The sequence below is a fragment of the Brassica napus genome, chromosome A9 (assembly GCF_020379485.1).
Source record: "Brassica napus cultivar Da-Ae chromosome A9, Da-Ae, whole genome shotgun sequence".
In the NCBI taxonomy this organism is placed as follows: Eukaryota; Viridiplantae; Streptophyta; class Magnoliopsida; order Brassicales; family Brassicaceae; genus Brassica; species Brassica napus.
Genome location: NC_063442.1, coordinates 2,642,932 through 2,662,616, shown reverse-complemented (window position 1 = coordinate 2,662,616; position 19,685 = coordinate 2,642,932). Strand labels below are relative to the sequence as shown.

At 37.3% G+C, this 19,685-nt stretch overlaps 6 protein-coding genes across 9 annotated transcripts; 3 read left to right on the top strand and 3 right to left on the bottom strand.

Annotated features, from left to right (window-relative positions):
• Positions 1-588: 588 nt before the first annotated feature.
• LOC106365817 (FRIGIDA-like protein 3) lies at positions 589-3,408 on the bottom strand. 3 transcript variants are annotated; one of them, XM_013805312.3, is made up of 4 exons: positions 3,160-3,408; positions 1,824-2,850; positions 1,383-1,522; positions 589-1,229 (listed from the first exon to the last, which is right to left on the bottom strand). In XM_013805312.3, the coding sequence occupies exons 2-4, from the start codon at positions 2,809-2,811 to the stop codon at positions 795-797; spliced, it is 1,563 nt and encodes a 520-aa protein (XP_013660766.2). In that variant the 5' UTR covers positions 2,812-2,850; positions 3,160-3,408; the 3' UTR covers positions 589-794. The 3 variants fall into 3 exon arrangements, with proteins under 3 accessions (XP_013660766.2, XP_013660767.2, XP_022547996.2); XM_013805313.3 differs by having other exon boundaries at positions 1,824-2,789; positions 3,160-3,394; XM_022692275.2 differs by having other exon boundaries at positions 1,824-2,802; positions 3,160-3,360.
• Positions 3,409-4,274: 866 nt separating this feature from the next.
• On the top strand, positions 4,275-6,841 carry LOC106365818 (acyl-coenzyme A thioesterase 2, chloroplastic-like). 2 transcript variants are annotated; one of them, XM_013805315.3, is made up of 5 exons: positions 4,275-4,828; positions 5,531-5,708; positions 5,782-6,251; positions 6,325-6,453; positions 6,525-6,841. In XM_013805315.3, exons 1-5 carry the CDS (start codon positions 4,457-4,459, stop codon positions 6,657-6,659), a joined length of 1,284 nt encoding a protein of 427 aa, XP_013660769.2. In that variant the 5' UTR covers positions 4,275-4,456; the 3' UTR covers positions 6,660-6,841. The 2 variants fall into 2 exon arrangements, with proteins under 2 accessions (XP_013660769.2, XP_013660768.2); XM_013805314.3 differs by having other exon boundaries at positions 4,277-4,828; positions 5,779-6,251.
• A 185-nt stretch (positions 6,842-7,026) lies between these two features.
• LOC106362601 lies at positions 7,027-9,092 on the bottom strand. The gene is made up of 4 exons (XM_013802473.3): positions 8,043-9,092; positions 7,765-7,896; positions 7,265-7,315; positions 7,027-7,156 (listed from the first exon to the last, which is right to left on the bottom strand). Exons 1-4 carry the CDS (start codon positions 8,113-8,115, stop codon positions 7,050-7,052), a joined length of 363 nt encoding a protein of 120 aa, XP_013657927.1. The 5' UTR covers positions 8,116-9,092; the 3' UTR covers positions 7,027-7,049.
• Positions 9,093-9,375: 283 nt separating this feature from the next.
• On the top strand, positions 9,376-11,501 carry LOC106365819. Its single transcript, XM_013805317.3, has 4 exons — positions 9,376-9,690; positions 9,986-10,923; positions 10,998-11,070; positions 11,137-11,501. Exons 1-4 carry the CDS (start codon positions 9,595-9,597, stop codon positions 11,317-11,319), a joined length of 1,290 nt encoding a protein of 429 aa, XP_013660771.2. The 5' UTR covers positions 9,376-9,594; the 3' UTR covers positions 11,320-11,501.
• Positions 11,502-11,733: 232 nt separating this feature from the next.
• LOC106365820 lies at positions 11,734-12,779 on the top strand. The gene has a single exon (XM_013805318.3). The coding sequence runs from the start codon at positions 11,748-11,750 to the stop codon at positions 12,714-12,716; it is 969 nt and encodes a 322-aa protein (XP_013660772.1). The 5' UTR covers positions 11,734-11,747; the 3' UTR covers positions 12,717-12,779.
• A 3,273-nt stretch (positions 12,780-16,052) lies between these two features.
• On the bottom strand, positions 16,053-18,213 carry LOC106365821 (RRP15-like protein). The gene is made up of 8 exons (XM_013805319.3): positions 17,674-18,213; positions 17,226-17,327; positions 17,046-17,127; positions 16,936-16,955; positions 16,785-16,845; positions 16,622-16,689; positions 16,328-16,435; positions 16,053-16,250 (listed from the first exon to the last, which is right to left on the bottom strand). Exons 1-8 carry the CDS (start codon positions 18,118-18,120, stop codon positions 16,191-16,193), a joined length of 948 nt encoding a protein of 315 aa, XP_013660773.2. The 5' UTR covers positions 18,121-18,213; the 3' UTR covers positions 16,053-16,190.
• Between the last annotated feature and the right edge of the window lie 1,472 nt (positions 18,214-19,685).

Here is a 19,685-nt window from a genome sequence, read left to right as displayed (position 1 = left end):
ACGCGTATGCATAATAGCTCAAAATCCAACAGACTTTATCTTAATGTGTTGATCAACAAAACGAAGCTCAAAAAACGCAAGACCAACTGCAGCGGTCAAACATGTTCCGAATCTAAAAATAAAATAAAAATTAAAAACTTTTAAAAATAAATTTATGTTTTATGGTCTAAAACTTAAAAAAATTTTAGATAGTATTAAATATAGAGCTTATAATTTCAAACAAGAAGTTAAAGATATATAAAAAGAACTATAAACTTTTAAATTATTCTTTTACATCGTTCAATATACTGTTAATATTTTTTAAACAGAGTCCAGAAATATTTTGAACAGACCATGAATAATTTGAGACGGCAATGGTTTCCTTGTTGGGTCTTTTACACTAAGGATTTCTAACCAGATCACTATATACAGTAGCCAAATGTTTGGGTGTGATGTAGCCGTAAACACTATGTAGACCATTACTATGAGTGAAACTAACTCCTGTCAGCTGCTACAAAAGAAGCTTTGCTCTGAAAACTAGTCCAGATAGGCATTCGTTAAGAGAAAATGTTGATCTAATCCATCCACCACTCAACACGGAGCAAGAAAGAAAGCAATACAACAAATGTATATAATTAATAGAAAATTCTGAGTAAATTTTTGTTTTGTTTTGAGTAGGGTTGATCCTCAAAAATACTAAAATCATCCGTACATAACAACATCAAAGGAAAACAACTAGTAGGAGAGGAGGGGTTAAAGAGCTGCCACAAGTTAACACCATAGAAGAGAGAGTCACAGTCACATTCACCATCACCTTAGTGAAAGTAAGGAGGAGGAGGAGCCTGGTACTGATAGCAGTTCCCGTAGAAGTTCCCGTGAGCAGCAGCAGCAGGACTGAAAGTGTAAGTCTGAGGAGGAGGAGGAGGCGGATGAGCTTGTGCTGCCATGATTGGACCGGTAAGGAATGGTCTATTGTCATACACATACTGCGGATACCTCTCAGGGATGATGACTCTACCATATCCTGTCTTGTTGTTGTTGTTGTCAGTGACTCGGGGTTGAGCACCACGTGGTCGTTTCGTCTGAGGCTTTGCGGGTTCTGTCGCTTTCTTTTTCTCAGCTTTGGTCTTCTCCAGCTCCAGAATCCGCTTCTGAAGTGGCTCAACTGGGTAATGCTCTTCCAGGTTATGCACTTCGACACACTTTACCACAGCTTTAACACCTGTAAGCTCCCTCTCATTGAACTCATCCTGCATTTAGCACACATAATAATGTATCATAATCTGAGCTTGAATCTTGCGTCAGCAAGTCCTAAGATGCTTCATACTCCTAAAGTAAAATAATAATGAATGCATTTGTTTTAAGCAAGGGAACACTAGCCTGAACAGCAGAAGTTGCATTACCTGGGAGGAAGATCTCTTTGCCTCAGTCAAGTAAGACTTCAGTAACTCAACAGGTGGGAACTGTTTTGTGAGTTCAAACGCAAAAGCCAAGTTCACTGCATCAATGTGCCTTCCACTGTTCAGGACAACTTCAATCACACCTGCAATAAACAGAACAGTGCACATCATATATTAAGGCAAAAAACAAATCCAGTTATTCACTAACAATGTTCAAGAAATCGCTAGACAATAATTAGGTGTTTTATACTGGATTATTGTTTAGGCGGACGCTAGAGCAATTTTTGAATGCCTAACCGATTTTTTTTTTAAAAAAAAATCATTTTAGAATAACTTCTTTTAGGTCTAATTACGTCGCCTAGACTGATTTTTAGAACATTGTTCACTATATACCAAACGTCAACCAGATAAAAAAAAATGTCATAACAATGTAGGACATCAAACCAGGCATTTTTTCTGAGAGTCCAAGAGAACGGCAAAGCTCAGCCGCCTGACGACGACGCGAAACCATAGGGATCAGCTTCAAGAGCTCATCCTCTTCAAAGTCCTTAACAATAGCAAAACTAGCCAGCAGTTGCAGGAACGCATGAGCCTCCAAAGAATTACCATTGCAAGCATCCATGTCAAGAGTACTCTCCGGCAGCGGATTCCATCCTTCTGCAATAGTTTTCGCTCTACGCTTAACATTCTCCGAGAGAACACCAGCGAGGGAGCTCCCGTCGAGACGAGACAACAGTATGCTAAGGCACTCCATCAGCATGATGCATGTCCTGCGCATTCCCAAGAGGTTAGCGTCTTTCTTCCCATCAGAGGGTGGTGGTGACGACTCAATAGGGTAAAAGCCTTCCAAAGAGTCCAACACTAGAGTAGCCGGGTTTGATGCAGCCTTGAACGCTAAAGGAATCTCTTCCTTTAGCGAAGCAAGGTTCTTGCGGTTATTTGATACAAACTTATGGAGCCCCGTCGAGTCCATATCCTTGCACAGTTTCAGTAACTCCGGATAAGCTTTCACCTGAGGCGAGATCTCAGCCTCTTCTTGCACAGTACCATCAGTGATACTACCATCAGCAATGGGAGCTTTATTATACTTATCCAAGGCACTGTTGATAGCGAACACAGCGGAGTCTCTCTTCTTCTGAAGCCTCTCTAGAGACGCCTTCTCCTTGGCCTCAACTGCAGCTTTCTTTTTCTCCAGTAGCTCTTGTGCTTTCCTTGTTTTGGTTTCGTATTCTTTCTCTTGATCTTCGAGCTCGTGGAACCGTCTCTTCAAGGACCTCTCGAGCCCATGGAAATGCTCCTCCAGTTCCTTCCACTTTAGATTAAGCGTTACGGCGCGCTGGCTTTCGAGTTCGGCGAAGGCCTTCTGAAGCTGCTGGATCTTGGACGATGTGGAGTCCATTAGGGAAGCAACTGAGCGAGTATCCTCCAGCATGAAAAAAGTTAAAGAAGGTGACAACTCCCAAGATATCAACTACAAATATTAAATCATCAAGACCAACGGAATAAAAGAATAAGTCCAGTGACATAGTAGATGACTATGTAAGAAAATGAGTTACTATACACAAAAGACTAAGCAAGCAACCATACATTATTAAGATTTATTTCAGATGATTCTGTGGTACGCAACCTACTCAATCCATCACACAGACGATGTTCTAGAGTCTTGGTATACATTTTTTGCGAAAAAAATCAGGAAACCCTAGCTACAGTGGATACAAAACGAACACGAAGCAAAAGCAAACAGAGATGATACACGCCACAAGAGAGGAAACAAGTATACCTGGAGAATATAGATGAGGTGATTTCTAAAAAAAGAGATCAGAAGAACCGGGAGAAGATGGTGGATCCATCTTGGAGCGATCGAGAAAATTTTCGGGTAAGGCGAGAGAGAAGAAGAGGAAAGTGAAATCCCCTAAAAGGCAGCGTGGAAGGAAAGAGAAAGTGTTGAAGGGAGGCAAAAAAAAAAAGCAGAGTGATTTATAACTGACACTCTGCTTCGTTGTCTTTTTTTTTTCTTTAACCAAGGTGATAGAGAGATAAAGAGAGTGGCGTGGTGACTCAATCTCTATGGCTTAGACCAGACGACCGGAATGGCTCGAGTCAATAAGTGGAGTGTCCTACTTTAAAGATAAGTTTGTCACGTGATTTTGTCTGAAAGCTGCCGGGGAAAACTTGACTTGCTTGTAATTTACTCTTCACCCGTTATTTTATTTTCCTAATGAATTTGGTATCTTCACTCTCCATGTTTTTTTTTTATTGGCCATTCTTTTCTGAAAATTTAGAAAAGATAATATTCTTTTGTATCATTTTTATTTTTATTGCTTCTTTACTTATCAAATTAATAAAATAAATAATTTTACAAAGCAATTTTTTTTTAAAGTTGGGAACAATGAACAAATACTCATATCGATGTAGTAGTATTTTTTTTAGTTCTAAAATCTGTTAATTAAAAATTTAAAATTTTGTTGTGCAGATAGCAAATTTGTATAGGCCTTCTTTTAATGATCCCTCAACAACTATGGACATTTCCCCTACTATACCGTTACCCAGATTAAACCGGCATTTGTAATTGAATACATTTCAAAATTGAAAAATCATATAACAAATTTAAATAGTTTATGTATCTATGAGATTGATCAATAATAAATCATGTATGAATAATCATACGATGATTGATTTATAAAGGAGTAGACTAGCAATAGACTACTGTATTACAACTAGATGTGTTTAAATTTAAACTAATGGTTTTGATCCCGGTTCATTTTGTGAAAATTTTTCCGGTTCGATTATAATTGATTTGATTCGGTTACTCCCGGTTTAAAACACATTGACCCTCTCTCTCACACCTCTAACTAACTAATTAATAAAAAAGTTTAGGAAAAAAGAACGGTAAAAGCAAAAGAAATGTGTTGGATGAGACTCTTTCTCTTTCAAGTTATGCTTATAAAAAAAACACGAAAGCAGGAAGAAGAAGCTCCAAAGTCAAGGGAGCAAATCAACCTCTGATTGATTCATCGTCTTCTCTTCACCAATCGAGAAACCTTCTTCTTCTCCAAATCCATCTTTCTCTTAAAAAAATGAAGTCGAGTTCTCCAAAATGCATCCCCGTCGTCTCCACCTTCGCCTCACCCTTCGACGTAACACCACCGTCCTCCGACTCAACCCGTAAGCCCCTGAGTCTGTGGCCTGGCATGTACCACTCTCCCGTCACCATCGCTCTATGGGAAGCGAGGTCCAAGATCTTCGAGTCTCTCCTCGATCCTCCCAAAGACGCACCTCCTCAGAGCGAGCTTCTCACAAGGACGCCCTCACATAGCCGAACCACCATCTTCTACCCTTTCTCCACTGATTACATCCTCCGCGAGCAGTACAGAGATCCCTGGAACGAGGTCCGCATCGGGATCTTGCTCGAAGATCTCGACGCTTTGGCTGGTACTATCTCCGTCAAGGTATATATATGCTCCGATCCGATCGCAACTTTTTCTTCATTGGATTCGTTGATTATCTGTTTTGGTGCGAGTTTTGTAACTCAAGTATGTGTGTTTTTGATGTTAGTTTGGTTGATTAGGTTCTGTTTCATATTACATTGTCTTAGTTTGGGTTAGGACATGTTCCTTTTACATGTTGTACTTGCGACCAGTTGCAACTTATTCTTCGTTTCTCTGCCACCAGTTGCAACTTGTTGTTTGTTTTCTGTTGCGCGATCGCGATCAGATCAGATAGATCGCGCGATCAGATCAAATTGATCGTGTGATCACGCGATCAGGTTCTAGATGTAGGATGTAGATCGTATTAAGGGATATGTATCCCACGTTGGAAAATTAATGGAACATTAAGTAATATATAAAGGGTTAGGGTCAATTTACTAATTACCAATTGGTTTTGAGTTGGAAGCCCATAATAAACCCTAATAGATCGCAAGTAATAGATTGTTGTTCATTTTGCTGTCGCCATGGCGATTTCAAGTGGCTAAAATATAGCAACTAAAAATTTAAATTGAATGCGACTTGCAACTGCTAGTTAAGTTGCAAGGTCGGAAGTTGCAAGAACCTGCCACATGCAAACAAACAGGGTCTTAGTGATTTTATTGTGATTAAATTGCTATTATTTTATACCAGAATCTGAATATTTTGTGTAACGTTATGATTCAGCACTGTTCTGATGATGATAGCACCACGAGGCCACTCTTGCTGGTCACAGCTTCTGTTGATAAGATTGTTTTGAAGAAGCCCATCAGTGTCGACATTGATCTCAAGATTGTTGCTTCTGTCATTTGGGTTGGTCGCTCATCCATCGAAATTCAACTCGAAGTTATCCAATCTGAACTCGGTATGTACTTTACAAACTCAACTACAAGCATGCCCTTAAACTAAAAAAAAACACACTTGCTTGTTTCCAGAAGACGCTGATGCTTCTCCAGAGTCAGTAGCCTTAACCGCCAACTTCATTTTCGTGGCGCGTGACTCCAAGACTGGCAAAGCCGCACCCATCAACCGCCTCTCTCCAGAAACCGAGCTCGAGAAGCTTCTGTTCGAGGAAGCTGAAGCTAGGAACAACTTGAGGAAGAAGAAGAGAGGAGGCGAGAGGAAGGAACTCGATCACGGAGAGTACAACAAGCTCGGGGGTTTGTTAGCTGAAGGAAGGATCTTCTCCGACATGCCGGCACTTGCGGACAGAAACAGCATTCTCCTTAAAGACACCCGTCTCGAAAACTCCCTGATATGCCAGCCGCAGCAGAGGAACATCCACGGCAGGATCTTTGGAGGGTTTCTGATGCACAGAGCGTTTGAGCTGGCCTTCTCCACAGCTTATACGTTTGCTGGTCTAGTGCCTTACTTCTTGGAAGTTGATCACGTTGATTTCCTCAGACCAGTTTGTATCCAACTCACACTTCTTGTTAAACTTTCTCCTTCTGTGTAATAATAATAACTAATGGGACTTGCAGGTGGACGTTGGGGACTTCTTACGTTTCAAATCTTGCGTGCTCTACACTCAACTGGATAAACTGGATTGTCCGCTCATCAATATAGAAGTTGTTGCCCATGTTACAAGCCCAGAGATTCGTTCCAGTGAGGTATAATCCTAACACACCCATATCAAATTTGATGCTCAACAAAGTCTAATTGAGGTTTGCATATGATGTAGGTTTCGAATACATTCTACTTTAAGTTCACAGTACGGCCAGAGGCAAAGGCTAGAAACAATGGGTTTAAGCTTCGGAACGTTGTTCCTGCCACAGAGGAAGAAGCGCGTCATATCCTCGACCGCATGGATGCATGAGCTTTGAACTCAAGCAAACAACAAAACTACACTTAACTATACTGTAATATGGCTACGTGTAATAAAAGACTTTGCGTATCAGGTCTTATCCTCTGAGACCACAGATTAACTAGCAATGTAGAACGCATTTCTTGTGTTTATACATTATTTACTAATAATAATTCAATCAAAGATTTGGCCTACTCATTGATTTGTGGATGTGGAACTGGAAACATCTATACGTATAATGCTACTTTAGCTAAAACAAAATCAGAACTCAAAATCCAAATAAAAGAAAAAGAAAAAGAAAAAACCGAAAAAGTTCAATATGTAATGGACGTTGACGCTGCACCAGTTTAGAACTTGACGACCTTTGATTCAGCCAGTCCACGACAGAGCTTAGTTATGTAATCACTTGGCAACTTTGGTGGAGGTAATGTCTTGCTTGCCTGAAGCCTGTATCTGTAATGGTTTTGCCTCGTTCAACACATCTCCACCATGATACATCACTGGTCTTTCTATAGAAGATTAGAACATAGTTATATCATACTTCTTGGAAGAAACAATTGGTTGTATACCAAAAATTCCGAAAGATTAAATTATATTCTTTAGAGACTTAAACTCACCAGACACATCAACCGTAGGGTCATTGTATAGATGCATTGCAGCTGCCCAACCTACAATCATATAATATTAAAGCTCTTGAATATGTGACACACACATACACATAGCAACTACTACAACAAAGGATGACACTAGAACGTTGCTAGGTTCAGAAAGTGAAACTTCCTTTATTACACGACCAGGGATGAATTCTAGAGCCTTGTATCCCTCCCAAGTCTCTCAAGGTCCCAAACCACAACCAACTAGTCAACCGTTCCTATATTTAATGTTACTCTTTAACAATATCCTAGCTCACAATATTTATACTATTTTCACCATAGTACATAAAAGGTCTATACAACTCAGTTCAAAAAGTTCCACAAGAGGCACATAGATAATGCACTTAGCTTCTTAAACAGGCTAGTATTAAGTCCAGTCACCAGCTGAAGCAAAAGTAATCTAGGATCAATGAGACTGAACAGAAGTCACAATTTGATTTAAAGGCTGAATTTAGAATACATACGGTTACTCAGAAGCTGATAACCTGCACTCGTAAAGCAACCCTCTCGAAATATAATCCTTGGAGAAGAGTCTTCCATCTGGAAACTAGATGCAACAGGCTTGCTTGTCTGCCCTTCGTTGCTATGGGAGCTTCCTGTTTAATCCAATCTATTTTTATTAACTCTTTACTTTTAGCCAAGAATACAACCACACACACTTTGTAGATAGCAATTTTTCATTACAAGCAAAAGTGTTGAAGTTATTATAAATATCAATAGAATCAAAAGAAAGAGAGAGAACCTCTTGATCTCCTTCCGTTGGAAGAAGGGTTCTTAGGTGGCAGAGAAGAGATCTCTGAGTTATGGTTCTGCATCTTCCGTGGAGTGTAAAGCAAAGAAGAGCTTTTAGAATCTTGATAGTATTGTATCGACTTATCTCTCTATTATATTATACACGTTACCAATAATATCAAACTCTAATCTAATCTATGTTTATCTAAATATACTTTAACCATTATCTTACCAACTTACGCAAATCCTGTTTCTATAAGGACTATACAATATAAGGTTTAGAAACTCTATTAATGGAAATTCTATACTTTACAAAATATTTTGTATAAATTAATATAAAAATGGGAATAAGATTTATCCAAGTGAATGAGTGAATGACCAAAAAACAACAAAATTTGAAGGTTTTTATTTGAAGGTTTATCCTAGAGAGTTCTTGATGTTCTATATAGCAGAGTTGAAGGTATCTTGCAACAATGGGCATCAAGTCTTCATGTTGTTGATGACAAGAAGTCATTCTTTGAGGAGCAGATGAATGTAATGCAGTTGATAAACTTGTTAACAACATAACTTCTTCACAAGATCTGCATGCATTTGAATCCTTCTATGTTTTAACAATCTCCAACATGCTTACATGCACAATGTCTTTCTCTGGGACAAAATGGCATGGGGTGGTGTTGAAATTTTCTTGAAGGAAGAAAGGTGAATGAAGTAGGCTACAAAGGCTCTTACTACATTCTTAGGGGTAGCAATGAAAAATTTAGCCACTGCACACCATAGTGAAATAGACAAATCTTTTTGATGTTGAAATGTATGTGCATATAGTTGATGATATTATAGACTACATATCATTAGATATAAGCAAACCTTTAAGTATATGTGATCTACCCTGTTATAAAAAATACTATCAAGTATTAATATTTGTTTTGATCGATATAATTACAAATATCCTAATTGAAATTTCGGATCTAATCGAAACTTATAAAAATTCTAATTTTTTTTAACGCTGATTTATTATGATATTACAATTATGATATGAAAAAAAATTAAATAGACGATTCGACAACCGACAATACTGACTTGAAATCTGGATTTGCATAGTGTAGGATTCGAACCCCACACATGAGTGTAGAAACCTTTAAACTTTAACCACTATAGAAACATTTAAACTTTAGTTCTATAATCTGTAAGAAATTGCAATAGTTTGCAATAAAAATTCCAATTTTGATTCATGGATATAGTTTACACACTATCTATGTTTGATTACTTACTTATTTAGCGAAAATTCAAAATTTTCAAAATTCAAAATTCCAATTACTTTCTTATCAAATTCGAAAAATGAAAACATTAACGAAGCAAAGTCAATAACCAACCAAAATAAGTTGGCTCATTTTCTTTCCCAACGCAATCAGTTTTCAAAAACCCAATCTTCCTCGCTACGCTTCTCCTCTTCAAACACTATAAAACCGAGAGAATACACACACGCACGCACACTGTTCATCACTAGACGATACTTATTCAATTTCGAAATTCACAGGGCGAAAAAGGAAGAAGCCGAGAGACTGATGAGAAGAAGATTCATGACGAGATCGAAATCGCTTCCGATTAGGTCTTCGCGCAAGTCTCTCGATCCCTATCATCCATCCCCCGCTTCGCTTCCGGTAACTGCTCTCCCCCTTTTTTAGAATCGAAATTAGATTTCACGATGACTTGGATTTTGACTCTGTATGTGGAAAATCGAAGATTCGAAGCTTCTAGTAGTTTCGTTACCTCTTCGCGTTCTCTCTTTTCGTTGCTGAACTCAAAACTGATAAAGCCTCTGATTCGCTAATTTATCTCCACTATTCGTTTGGGAGATCTCCAAGATCGACCTAGATCTAACGGTCATGATCAATATCAAATATTCCAGATCTTCTTGATTAGATCCTTACCGTTGGATCTGATGTATTCTCACAGGAGGAAGCTAATCAAGGAGTTAGCAACAAACGGTATCCTCCGCAGATTGAAATTGGCGATGATGATGTCGAGATTGTTACAGATACGTTTGATGGAAGGGATAAGAAGCGTCACTGTGTTGGGACAAGTGAGCCGTTGAGCTTAGAGGCTTGCATCGTATGTGAAACTTCAGACGAATTGGTGTACCGTTGTTGTGGCGCTGACTGTCTTCTTTGGTTTCATGACGAGTGTTTGAAGGCTGAGTTCGGTAGTGAGGATCCTGCAAATCCGTTTTGTCCTTACTGCTGGTTTCAGATTCTAGCAGTGGAGTCTATACGGTTGAAAGAGAAGGCCGTTGGAGCTGAAATGGCGGTGTTCAAGTATCTAGACAAAGAGATGAGAAGCAAGGGTCAAGAGGATTCAGTGGACACTACAGACATTGTAAGTGATCAGGAGGTAGAAGTGGATGAGAAGTGTTCTGATGAATCAAGAGGTGAGGACATGGCAGCATTGGTTGAGGAAACCGATCAATCAGAAGGAGAAAAAGAGAATTTTGAAGTGTGTACTGATAGAGTGGTAGATGAGGAAGAGAGAGTAGTTACAGAAAATTTTCTAGACGATGAGGATGACGAAGCAGCTGGAGATCAAACTAGAGGCAATGCAGATGCTGGGAAAGAGAGAGATGTTTCACCGTTTTTGTCTATGCAAGAATCGTTTTCGGGAAAAGAACACGATCAGGTCCAACAGAGCGAGAAGCGGAGAAGAAAAAGACGGTTGATACTGAATGCTTTCGATAGTGACGTCTCATCAAATGGATCAACTAACGAACCGAATGGAGAAGATGCGGTTGAGAATATTACTTCATTGGCGTTAGTAGTAACCTCCCCGCCAGGGATGATGAAGAACCACCAGAGAGAAGATAGCAGAACAACCAAAGTGGATAACTCAAAGACAGTGAGGTTGTTCCCTTTTTTTATTTAACAACGAACTGCTGTCTCTTATCTCACATCCACGTTACCTCATGAATGTGCAGGGACATTCCGATATTTAAGATGGATCAGAAAAGGAGGCTATTGTGGACGCCTGAAGAAGAATACATGCTGAAGGTATAAACACTTTTTTCATGAAGTGGATTAGAATTATTGGTTTGATAATGTGTTGGCTGCTCTCAGGTGGGAGTGGAGAAATTTTCAGCAGAAGCAAAGAAGAACATTCCATGGAGGAAAATTCTTGAAATGGGACAGAAGGTGTTCCACGAAACACGTACTCCATCTGATCTCAAGGACAAGTGGAGAAACATGACTGGTGCAAGATTAAAGAACAAACAAGACAGCACAACAGTCCCTGGTATGTAACCGATAATTGGTGACTCCAATTAGGAGATAGATGATCTTGGAACCGTGAAGGTTTTGAGAAGCTAAATAAAGAATTCATTTATATGAAACACGTTTTATTTGAACTTCACGAAGCCTTTTTTTATCTACGTTGCCAATATTAACATGTAGTATCAAATATAGACTCCTTTAACGGTGTTCCATCAAACAGCCTCTCAACATCTTTCTCTCGCTCTCTCACGTGCCAATACTCAAAAAAAATCTATCTATTCTCAGCTGAATCAAACAAACTGAACAATCTTCTAGAAAAAAAAGTAATAACGATCTCTCATAAGCCTTTTTTTTTCTTAATAGAGGAAAATCATTACCGTTTTATGCAGTTGCTCAAGGCTTTTGTTATTTTGTTATATATTTTATAGGAAATTAGGTTTTGTTTCTATTAAAAAAAAATGTTATCTTTTCGTATCCCATCTCTCGGAAGCAACCCGACGGCGTTTGCCGCTAAGATAACAGACACGACAAAGACCGTGGCGCAACTCAAGTCGGCCGCGACCCCCACGCCTCACAGCACAGTCACGTGCGGTTACCAAGCTCACGTGGCGGGATTCTTCCGAAACGTGACCGTTTTGTGGTCCAAGAATCTAATGAACCATTCCCTCACCGTCATGATCTCGAGTTTGGACAAGGACATGAACTACTGCTGCAAGATCGATCTCGTGAAGCCGTGGCAGTTCTGGAGCAAAAGAGGGTCAAAATCATTCGACGTAGAAGGAACCTTCGTGGAGGTTTTCTGGGATCTGAGGGCGGCGAAGTTGTCGGGAAACGGTAGCCCCGAGCCGGTGTCGGAATATTACGTGGCCGTTGTGTCGGATGAAGAGATTGTTTTGTTGCTGGGAGATTTAAAACATAAAGCGTACAAGAGGACGAAGTCAAGACCCGCGCTGGTGGAAGGGTTTATATATTTCAAGAAAGAAAGCGTGTTTGGGAAGAAAACGTTTTCGACGAGGGCAAGATTCGATGAACAAAGGAAGGAGCATGAGGTTGTGGTTGTGATGGAGGAGAAAGATCCGGAGATGCGGATAAGCGTGGACGGGGTCGTGGTCGTGCACGTGAAGAATCTGCAGTGGAAGTTTAGGGGGAACCAGATGGTGTTGGTGGATAAGACTCCGGTGATGGTGTACTACGATGTGCACGATTGGTTGTTTGGAAGCTCAGAGTCGACGACGACGAGGTCAGGGCTGTTTTTGTTTAAGCCTGTGGTGGTTGGAGCGATGGTGGATGAGTTCTTTAGTGATGCGGAGGAAGGAGGAGATAGTGGTGGAGGGAGTAGTCCTTTGAGTCGTTATAACTCGGCGTCGAGTGGTTATGGGACGTTGCATGAGTTTTGTTTGGTTCTTTATGCTTGGAAACTTGAGTGAGATAATGTTAACACCATAGCAATGTTTTAGGGCTTTTTATTAAATCACTTTTTATTTAAATCTCAGTTGATAAGTTATGTGATAACCGGAATAGATGCCGTGAAATTAGATATTTGTGTCATTTAAGATTTTTACAATAACATTGGGTCGGTGGTTTAGGATTTGAAGTTGGTTCCATCGTACCCCTAATTTGATTTCCGCTGGAAAGGATGTTTTACGGCATGTTGTCAAAATCTATAAGAATCGAAATAGATCTCAATAGGATAATTATCGGATTTTTTAATTCTTTTTTTTTAAGTTTGGTGTCATTGGACCTACGAATTCGCCAATTATGAGTTGGATATTAATAACTGGTCCAGATGTCGAGAGATTACCTAGTCACCTCTTTCTAATGGGAAAAGAAGATTTTCACAATACACAAGGATTTTTGGAGATGATAAAACACAATCCCTAACCACAAAACGAATTATGAGATTATGCTAATGAGAACATCTCAATAGAAATGCTCTAGTGTCTCTTGTAATTTTTAGTTGTTTGGTCTAACCGACAAAGTCTTCACATTATACTTTAATTATTTACATTATTATGATACTTTTCGTTCTTTAGTCAATTATTTGCTTTTGTTTACCAAAATAGGTATCACACCATTGTTCAAATCTAAACATTCGGTACCATATGTTTCTATGAGTATGTTATGACTAAATATCTTTACAGAAATGAAAGGAAAGAGTATATTTTATATTTGACTAAGAATATACTTCTCAAAATGTATGTTTGTGTTATTATATATACACTCAGAATGTGTGAAGAAAAATCATAAAAAGTTAAAAGAGAATATCTTATATTGATATTAAAAATGGCTATCACAACAAAGACTTTAATCACATTTGTTTTTACTATTTTTTTTATCGTATTTTCTGTTCATTGTGGTCTTACTGCTGCCGGCTGCCGCTGATACCAATGCATGTCTTTTAAGGAGGGTTTCTTAGCGAATATAAGAGACGTCTTTTAGCTTTTAACTAAAAAAACTAAAAAATGTCTCCTAAATAAGAGATATAAAATATATCTTTTAGTTTTTTTAGTTAAAAGCTAAGAGACGTCTCTTATATTCGATAAAAGACTCTCCTTAAAAAACCTGCATTAATCATACCCTTAATGTTTTATCTTTGTACTCCCATTTTTAAATATTTTGATTAATTAATGTACATATTAATTTAATTATATATATAAATAGGTTATGGAGAAATAAAGTAGGTAGTATGCTTCAGCATCTCAGAACCGTGTGAATAAAGAGAGGTAATAGGTTGCGATGAGTTTTGTAGGAAATGGGGTTATAAGTTAGGACCAGTGTTTTGAAACCCGATCCGGACCCGCGGTTGAACCGGTAAACCCGGTGACCCAGAAAAAATCCGGTTTAGATTTTGTGAAAAACCCATTATCTAGAAATCCGCTAAAACCCACTAAAACCCGAAACCCGATATCGGTTAAACCACCGGTTGAACCAATAAATAATTTTTTAAAAAATTTTAATTTTATTTTTAGATTATATTTTATATTCTAAATTTCCAATTAGGAAGTTAGGTGCTGAGTGCTGACAAAAAAAAGTTAGGTTTTCTTTTTTCAGTTTTATATTTGTGATTTCTAGATTTTGGTGAAGATTTTACTATGCCATATGAAGAAAATGAAGTAAACGATGGTAGAGAGAACCAAAATTAATTGATGTGATTTGGTGTTAGTTTATTTTAGTTATTGACAATTTATTACAATGATCTTTTACTTTTAGTTTATTTTGGATTTGAAGTGTAATTTATTATTCACATTAGACATTCAAATATTTATGACTCTTATGTTTTGATTTATTTTAAATGTCATAACTCTTACTTTATTACAAAAAAATTTAAATAATCTAAACTATTTTTTGATATATTGTATGTCAAATGAAAATAAAACTATATATAAACTAAAGTTAAATATTTCCTAAATGTTTTTAAACATAATATATATATATATATCCAAACTATTTTTTTTTTTAAACATTTAGAAAATATTAAACTTTAGTTTCTATATTTTTATTTTCATAGCTAATATATTATTATATAATAAAATTAATTTATTTATAACCTGCAGTTTACCCGTGGTCGACCCAGTGACCCAATAACCCGGTAAGTCATACGGTTCAGTGTCCGGGTCGGGTTTAAAAACATTGGTTAGGACATTGTGCAAAAAGACAATGTTGTTGTGAAAGATAAGTATGTGTTTTTTTTTTTGAATAAATATATGTCCAAGATGAAATCATCTAATCAGTGTATTGGTATTTGTTTGAAAAATAACATCAGTAATTTTTAGTCGTTTCAAATATCTATACAAGAAATCCTGAATGCAATAAACAAAATTTACCCGATTGAATTGAAATCGGTTTTGCTTAAATTGAGAAACTGTATGGCAAAAAGAATCATAAGATCTTTGAATACATTGTGAATCTAAAGATATTCGATCTCTCCTAAAATGTTTTCAAAATCAGACCATTTGACCATGAACACCATTTGACCATGAACGGGTCATATATCTGATTGGATTTTAATATTGTTGAACCAGATAAAACCATTAAAATTACCTAAGTTTATGAACTAGATGAACAAAAATTTAGTTAATATTTTATATTTGATATATATTAACATTTAATCATGTATCATATATTCATATTTACTGTAATTATTTTAAGTTTATATCTTAATAACTAATATGAACAAAAATTATATATGTTCAAACCAAATCAGTGTAGTCCAACAAGAAACATGCATTTTAAAAAGAGAGAATATATACTAGCTAAAAGAAATTTTTATAATGAAAGTAGAAACTCTATTCTTCATTGAAGTCTGAACTTCTTCTCAGCTTTTGCCTAGGGGCCTCGATGGCATTCTATACCCTGTTGCTTTCTCTACTCCTCACTTCCAGAGGAACGAAGAGACACAGCTGCACACATTCGATCCCATCTCCATAGAGGGAGCAATCCCGCGCCACTTGAAAGACTGGCTCCAAAACGTTGCAATGGTAAGGCACCGATAGGTTTGCTCGTCTTTTCCGCATTGTCTCATAGAATGCAGCCCTCATGGCAGAGAAGCTAGTCTTCACAGTGAGGCTCTTCACCAGACTGAGGAGCAGGAACCTTTGAAATTTTAATCTATTGCAATGTATATTTCTAAATCTGTGTGCACTATTTATTACCAATCATGTAGGAAAAACTACAGTACCAGAGAGGCCATGTTCTATTATAGTTCTGTATTGGTTAACAATATACTAGAATTTTACTTTTTTTTCTCTAAAGCCAACCACAAGAATCATAACTCTTTTTTTATATCTTTGATGTTACATTATCTTTGCTTTCAAGTTTCTTTTGCACTACCAAAAAAACAAAACAGAATTCATTCATATTGATCAAATAAAAAGCTGCACGTACTACAAACAACTGGTAACTCAATCTTCATAACTCTCATCTCCTGACATAGCAGCAAAATCATCTCCCTCGTTTGTTTCCTGCAGACATACAATCACAAGTCCTCAGGCAAAGAGGCAAAGTGGTTCCAGAACTGTGGATATGAATGAAGTGATACCTGTTTTTTGTCCCAGTCCTTCAGCTTTGGGTTTGCTAACATGTAGTTGTCACGTAGAGGAGCCCATGCAGGAGCTTCTTCTTCATTGGCATTTGAAGATTTTTGAGCCTGCCGACGGAATCTCACCAGTAAATTACCAAGAATACACTTATAGCTAACAGCTCTTACTAATGAAACTACGTTGTTTACACGTTCGTCCACGGTATAAAAGCAGATCAAGACAGGCTAACTTGCTTATATGTTCAACTAAAGCATACACAGAGAGAGTAGAAGACAATGTAGAGTATGCCAAACCTTGGAGTCTGATCTAGGTGTTTTCCCCAGCTCCGAGAAGAATGCTTCTTTTCTTCGCTTCTTTAACACTGATGTATGTTCCAACAGAACAGATTTAGAGGGAAAACATAAAACGGTTGACACAGAAAGGTTCATGCTAAAGATCAATATCTATGGACTTTACCTTTAGCATCTTTTGACCTTGAAGCATTCAACCCCTTCTGAGCATGTTGAGCCTTGTTTACCTGTTTGAAAAAAAAACAAAGTTTTTGAGTCAAAGGAATCACTCTAAGAGACTAATCAAGCTATAAAAACGGAATTAGAAACAAACTTACAGCATTAAAAAGCTTGACCACTGTGATTCCAGGAGTTCATGGAACAAAAACAGAGTCAGTAATCAAAGAAGAAAAACACCAAACAATCTTCAGCATTGAGGAAACCTTACCTCCTTTAGTAGCAACACCTATAAGAACCTTCTCATGAGACTCCAAATGGTTAGCAGGTTTAACATGTCCTTTCTCAGCAACCTTTTTAACACATTGTTACATTGACTCATTCATCAAAACCACAAACACACAGAGAAAACAAGAATAGTTTACTGAGTAAAGCAAACCAAAAACCGTACCAAATATTTTGCCTTTCTAGCCTGACCCTTAGCCTTCTTCTCAGCTTCCTCTTCAGCTAGCTTCTGAGCTATTAGATTCTTCTGTGCTGATAAAACAGGACCCTGCTCCACAAGTTTTAATCAGTGTTCTAAAAATCGGTTTAGGAAACACCTACTCGGCAAATCGGATCAGAATAAAACATTTTTTTCAAATAGCTTTTTTTAAAATATCCTCTAGGAGTTCAAAAAATCGGTCTACACATTAAAAAAAACGGTCTAGGCACCCGTCTAAACAATAATAATCCTGATGTCTAACCAACACTCAGGTGTTCAAAAAATCAGGCATTCAAAAAAAATCGGTCTAGGCGCCCTTCTAAACAATAATCTTGAACTGCCTAACCACCTCCTAACTATTTCTCAAACATTGTTTTAAATATATTAAAGCAAATAGAATTAATATCTCTCTCACCAAAGCATCATCTCCTTTACTCTTCATGATAGATTTAAAAGCCATCTTGAACGCATTACATCCATCATCAGCAGCGAACCTAGTGATCCCAGACTGAATCTCCCCGTGATCCTCCCCATCAGAGTTCTCGTCCTTGTCCGAACCATCTTCTTCCTCTTCGACTTCGTCGTAGTTCGGTCCCATGTTAGCATCAGAGAATATCTTCTCGCGGATGGTTACCTCTGGCGCCTTCTTAGATTCGTCTTCTTCTTCGTCGTCTGAGTTGTAGTCTCTTGCTCGCTTCTGAAAGAGCTTTTGCTTCTTCTGCGTGAGCTTGAACCTGTCGGAGGAAGGAGGTCGTGTCTTTTGCTTCTTGTTCTTTGACTTTCCGCCGTTCTTTAAGCCGACTCTCCTCTTTCTTGTGCCTCTCTCGGCCACCGACGTGTGAGTTGCATCTCCGGTAGACATTTTTAGTCGATGGTTTTGGTTTTTGATGGCGGCTCTCTGTGAAGTTGTCAAGGCAGAACAGGGAGATAGGGTTTTGTATCCTTTTAAAGTTTAAACCTTTGGCAATCACATGTCAAATCTAATTCTATTTTTGCCTATAATATTTTATTAAAAATAATTTTTGATTCAAAATTAACTTCAAAAATAATTTATATCGATCTTGTGTCTTGTCTGCTTTACATTAAAAAAAATTATGCTCTAACTTTTTGTCAAGGAATCGACACAAATAATTAAAATTTATGTGGTGTTATTCAATTATGTATTTTAATAAAATTTAAATCTAAACATAATTTATTTGTTATTCAAATGCTGATTCTAAATTATATTTTAAAATCGGGTGTTTTTCAAAACCAACCCATATTTTCAAGTCAAATCCAAAACCAACCCTTTTTTTTTTGTCCATACTATTCATCAATAAAATTTCCATACTATCCTTATGTTTTTGAATTATTCACAAAATTGCCATTTTTATTTATTTTTTTATTAATTTCGAAATTAACAAAAAATCAAATACACCCTAACCATTTCTTCTTATTTACAAAAATGCCATCATCATCAATTTTTCCAACCACCATGAACCACCATTTTTGAGCTCTAAAGCTCTAGAATTCAATTTTCAACCACTTTTTTTCTCATTATAACCCAAAAAACTTCATTTTCTCTCATCTCCTCTACATTTCCATCTAAAAAACTCTCATAACTATCATTTTCATAATCACAAACTTCATATTTTCGAGTTTCTTCATTAGTGAATCGTTAAAGATGCTTCTTTTTGCTCATATTTGGAGTTTGGACGGTTGAAAAGGTTGGAAACAAGCTTTACACATGAAAAATGTAACTATTTACATGGTTTTCGTTCTTTTTCAGATCTGTGTCGCGACGGTAGACTGTTTTGTATGTCTACGCCTCCGTGGAGACTTACGATGCAGTCTATTTGTCAACGCACGGGTTAGTTTTGCAATTGAGCAGACAAATTTTTTTTCTAACGCAGACTTCCCCAGTAGTCTCCGTCTTTACCTTTGACAACAAAAATAAAACTTTCGGTAGACTTACTAAGACGTCTACCTAAAAGAGGTTAGTTTTTCATTTGACCGAACTTTTGACTTTTCAAAATAGACTTCAACGGAAGTCTACAAAATGTAGACTGCCAACAAAGTCTATAAAAGGTCAGTTTTGCATTTGACCAAAACTTTGACTTCGTGGAATAGGTTAGTTTTGTGTTTGACCAAAAAGTTTAAAAAGCAATCAAAAATTTATTAAATTGTAGACTTCATATGCAGTCTTCTTATCTTAAAAAAAAAATGTAGACTGCGTATAAAGTCTACTTTTTTATTTTGGTCAAATGCAAAACCAACCCGTCGGATTTGAGAGTAGACTTCACAAGAAGTCTACACACCCGTAGACGTTCATTTTAATCTACTGATTTGAAGTCAAACTTGGTCAATTGCAAAACTAACCTCTTTCAAAAAAATTCAAACATGTAGACTGCATATGAAGTCTAGTTCTGAAAGTCAAATCTTGGATGA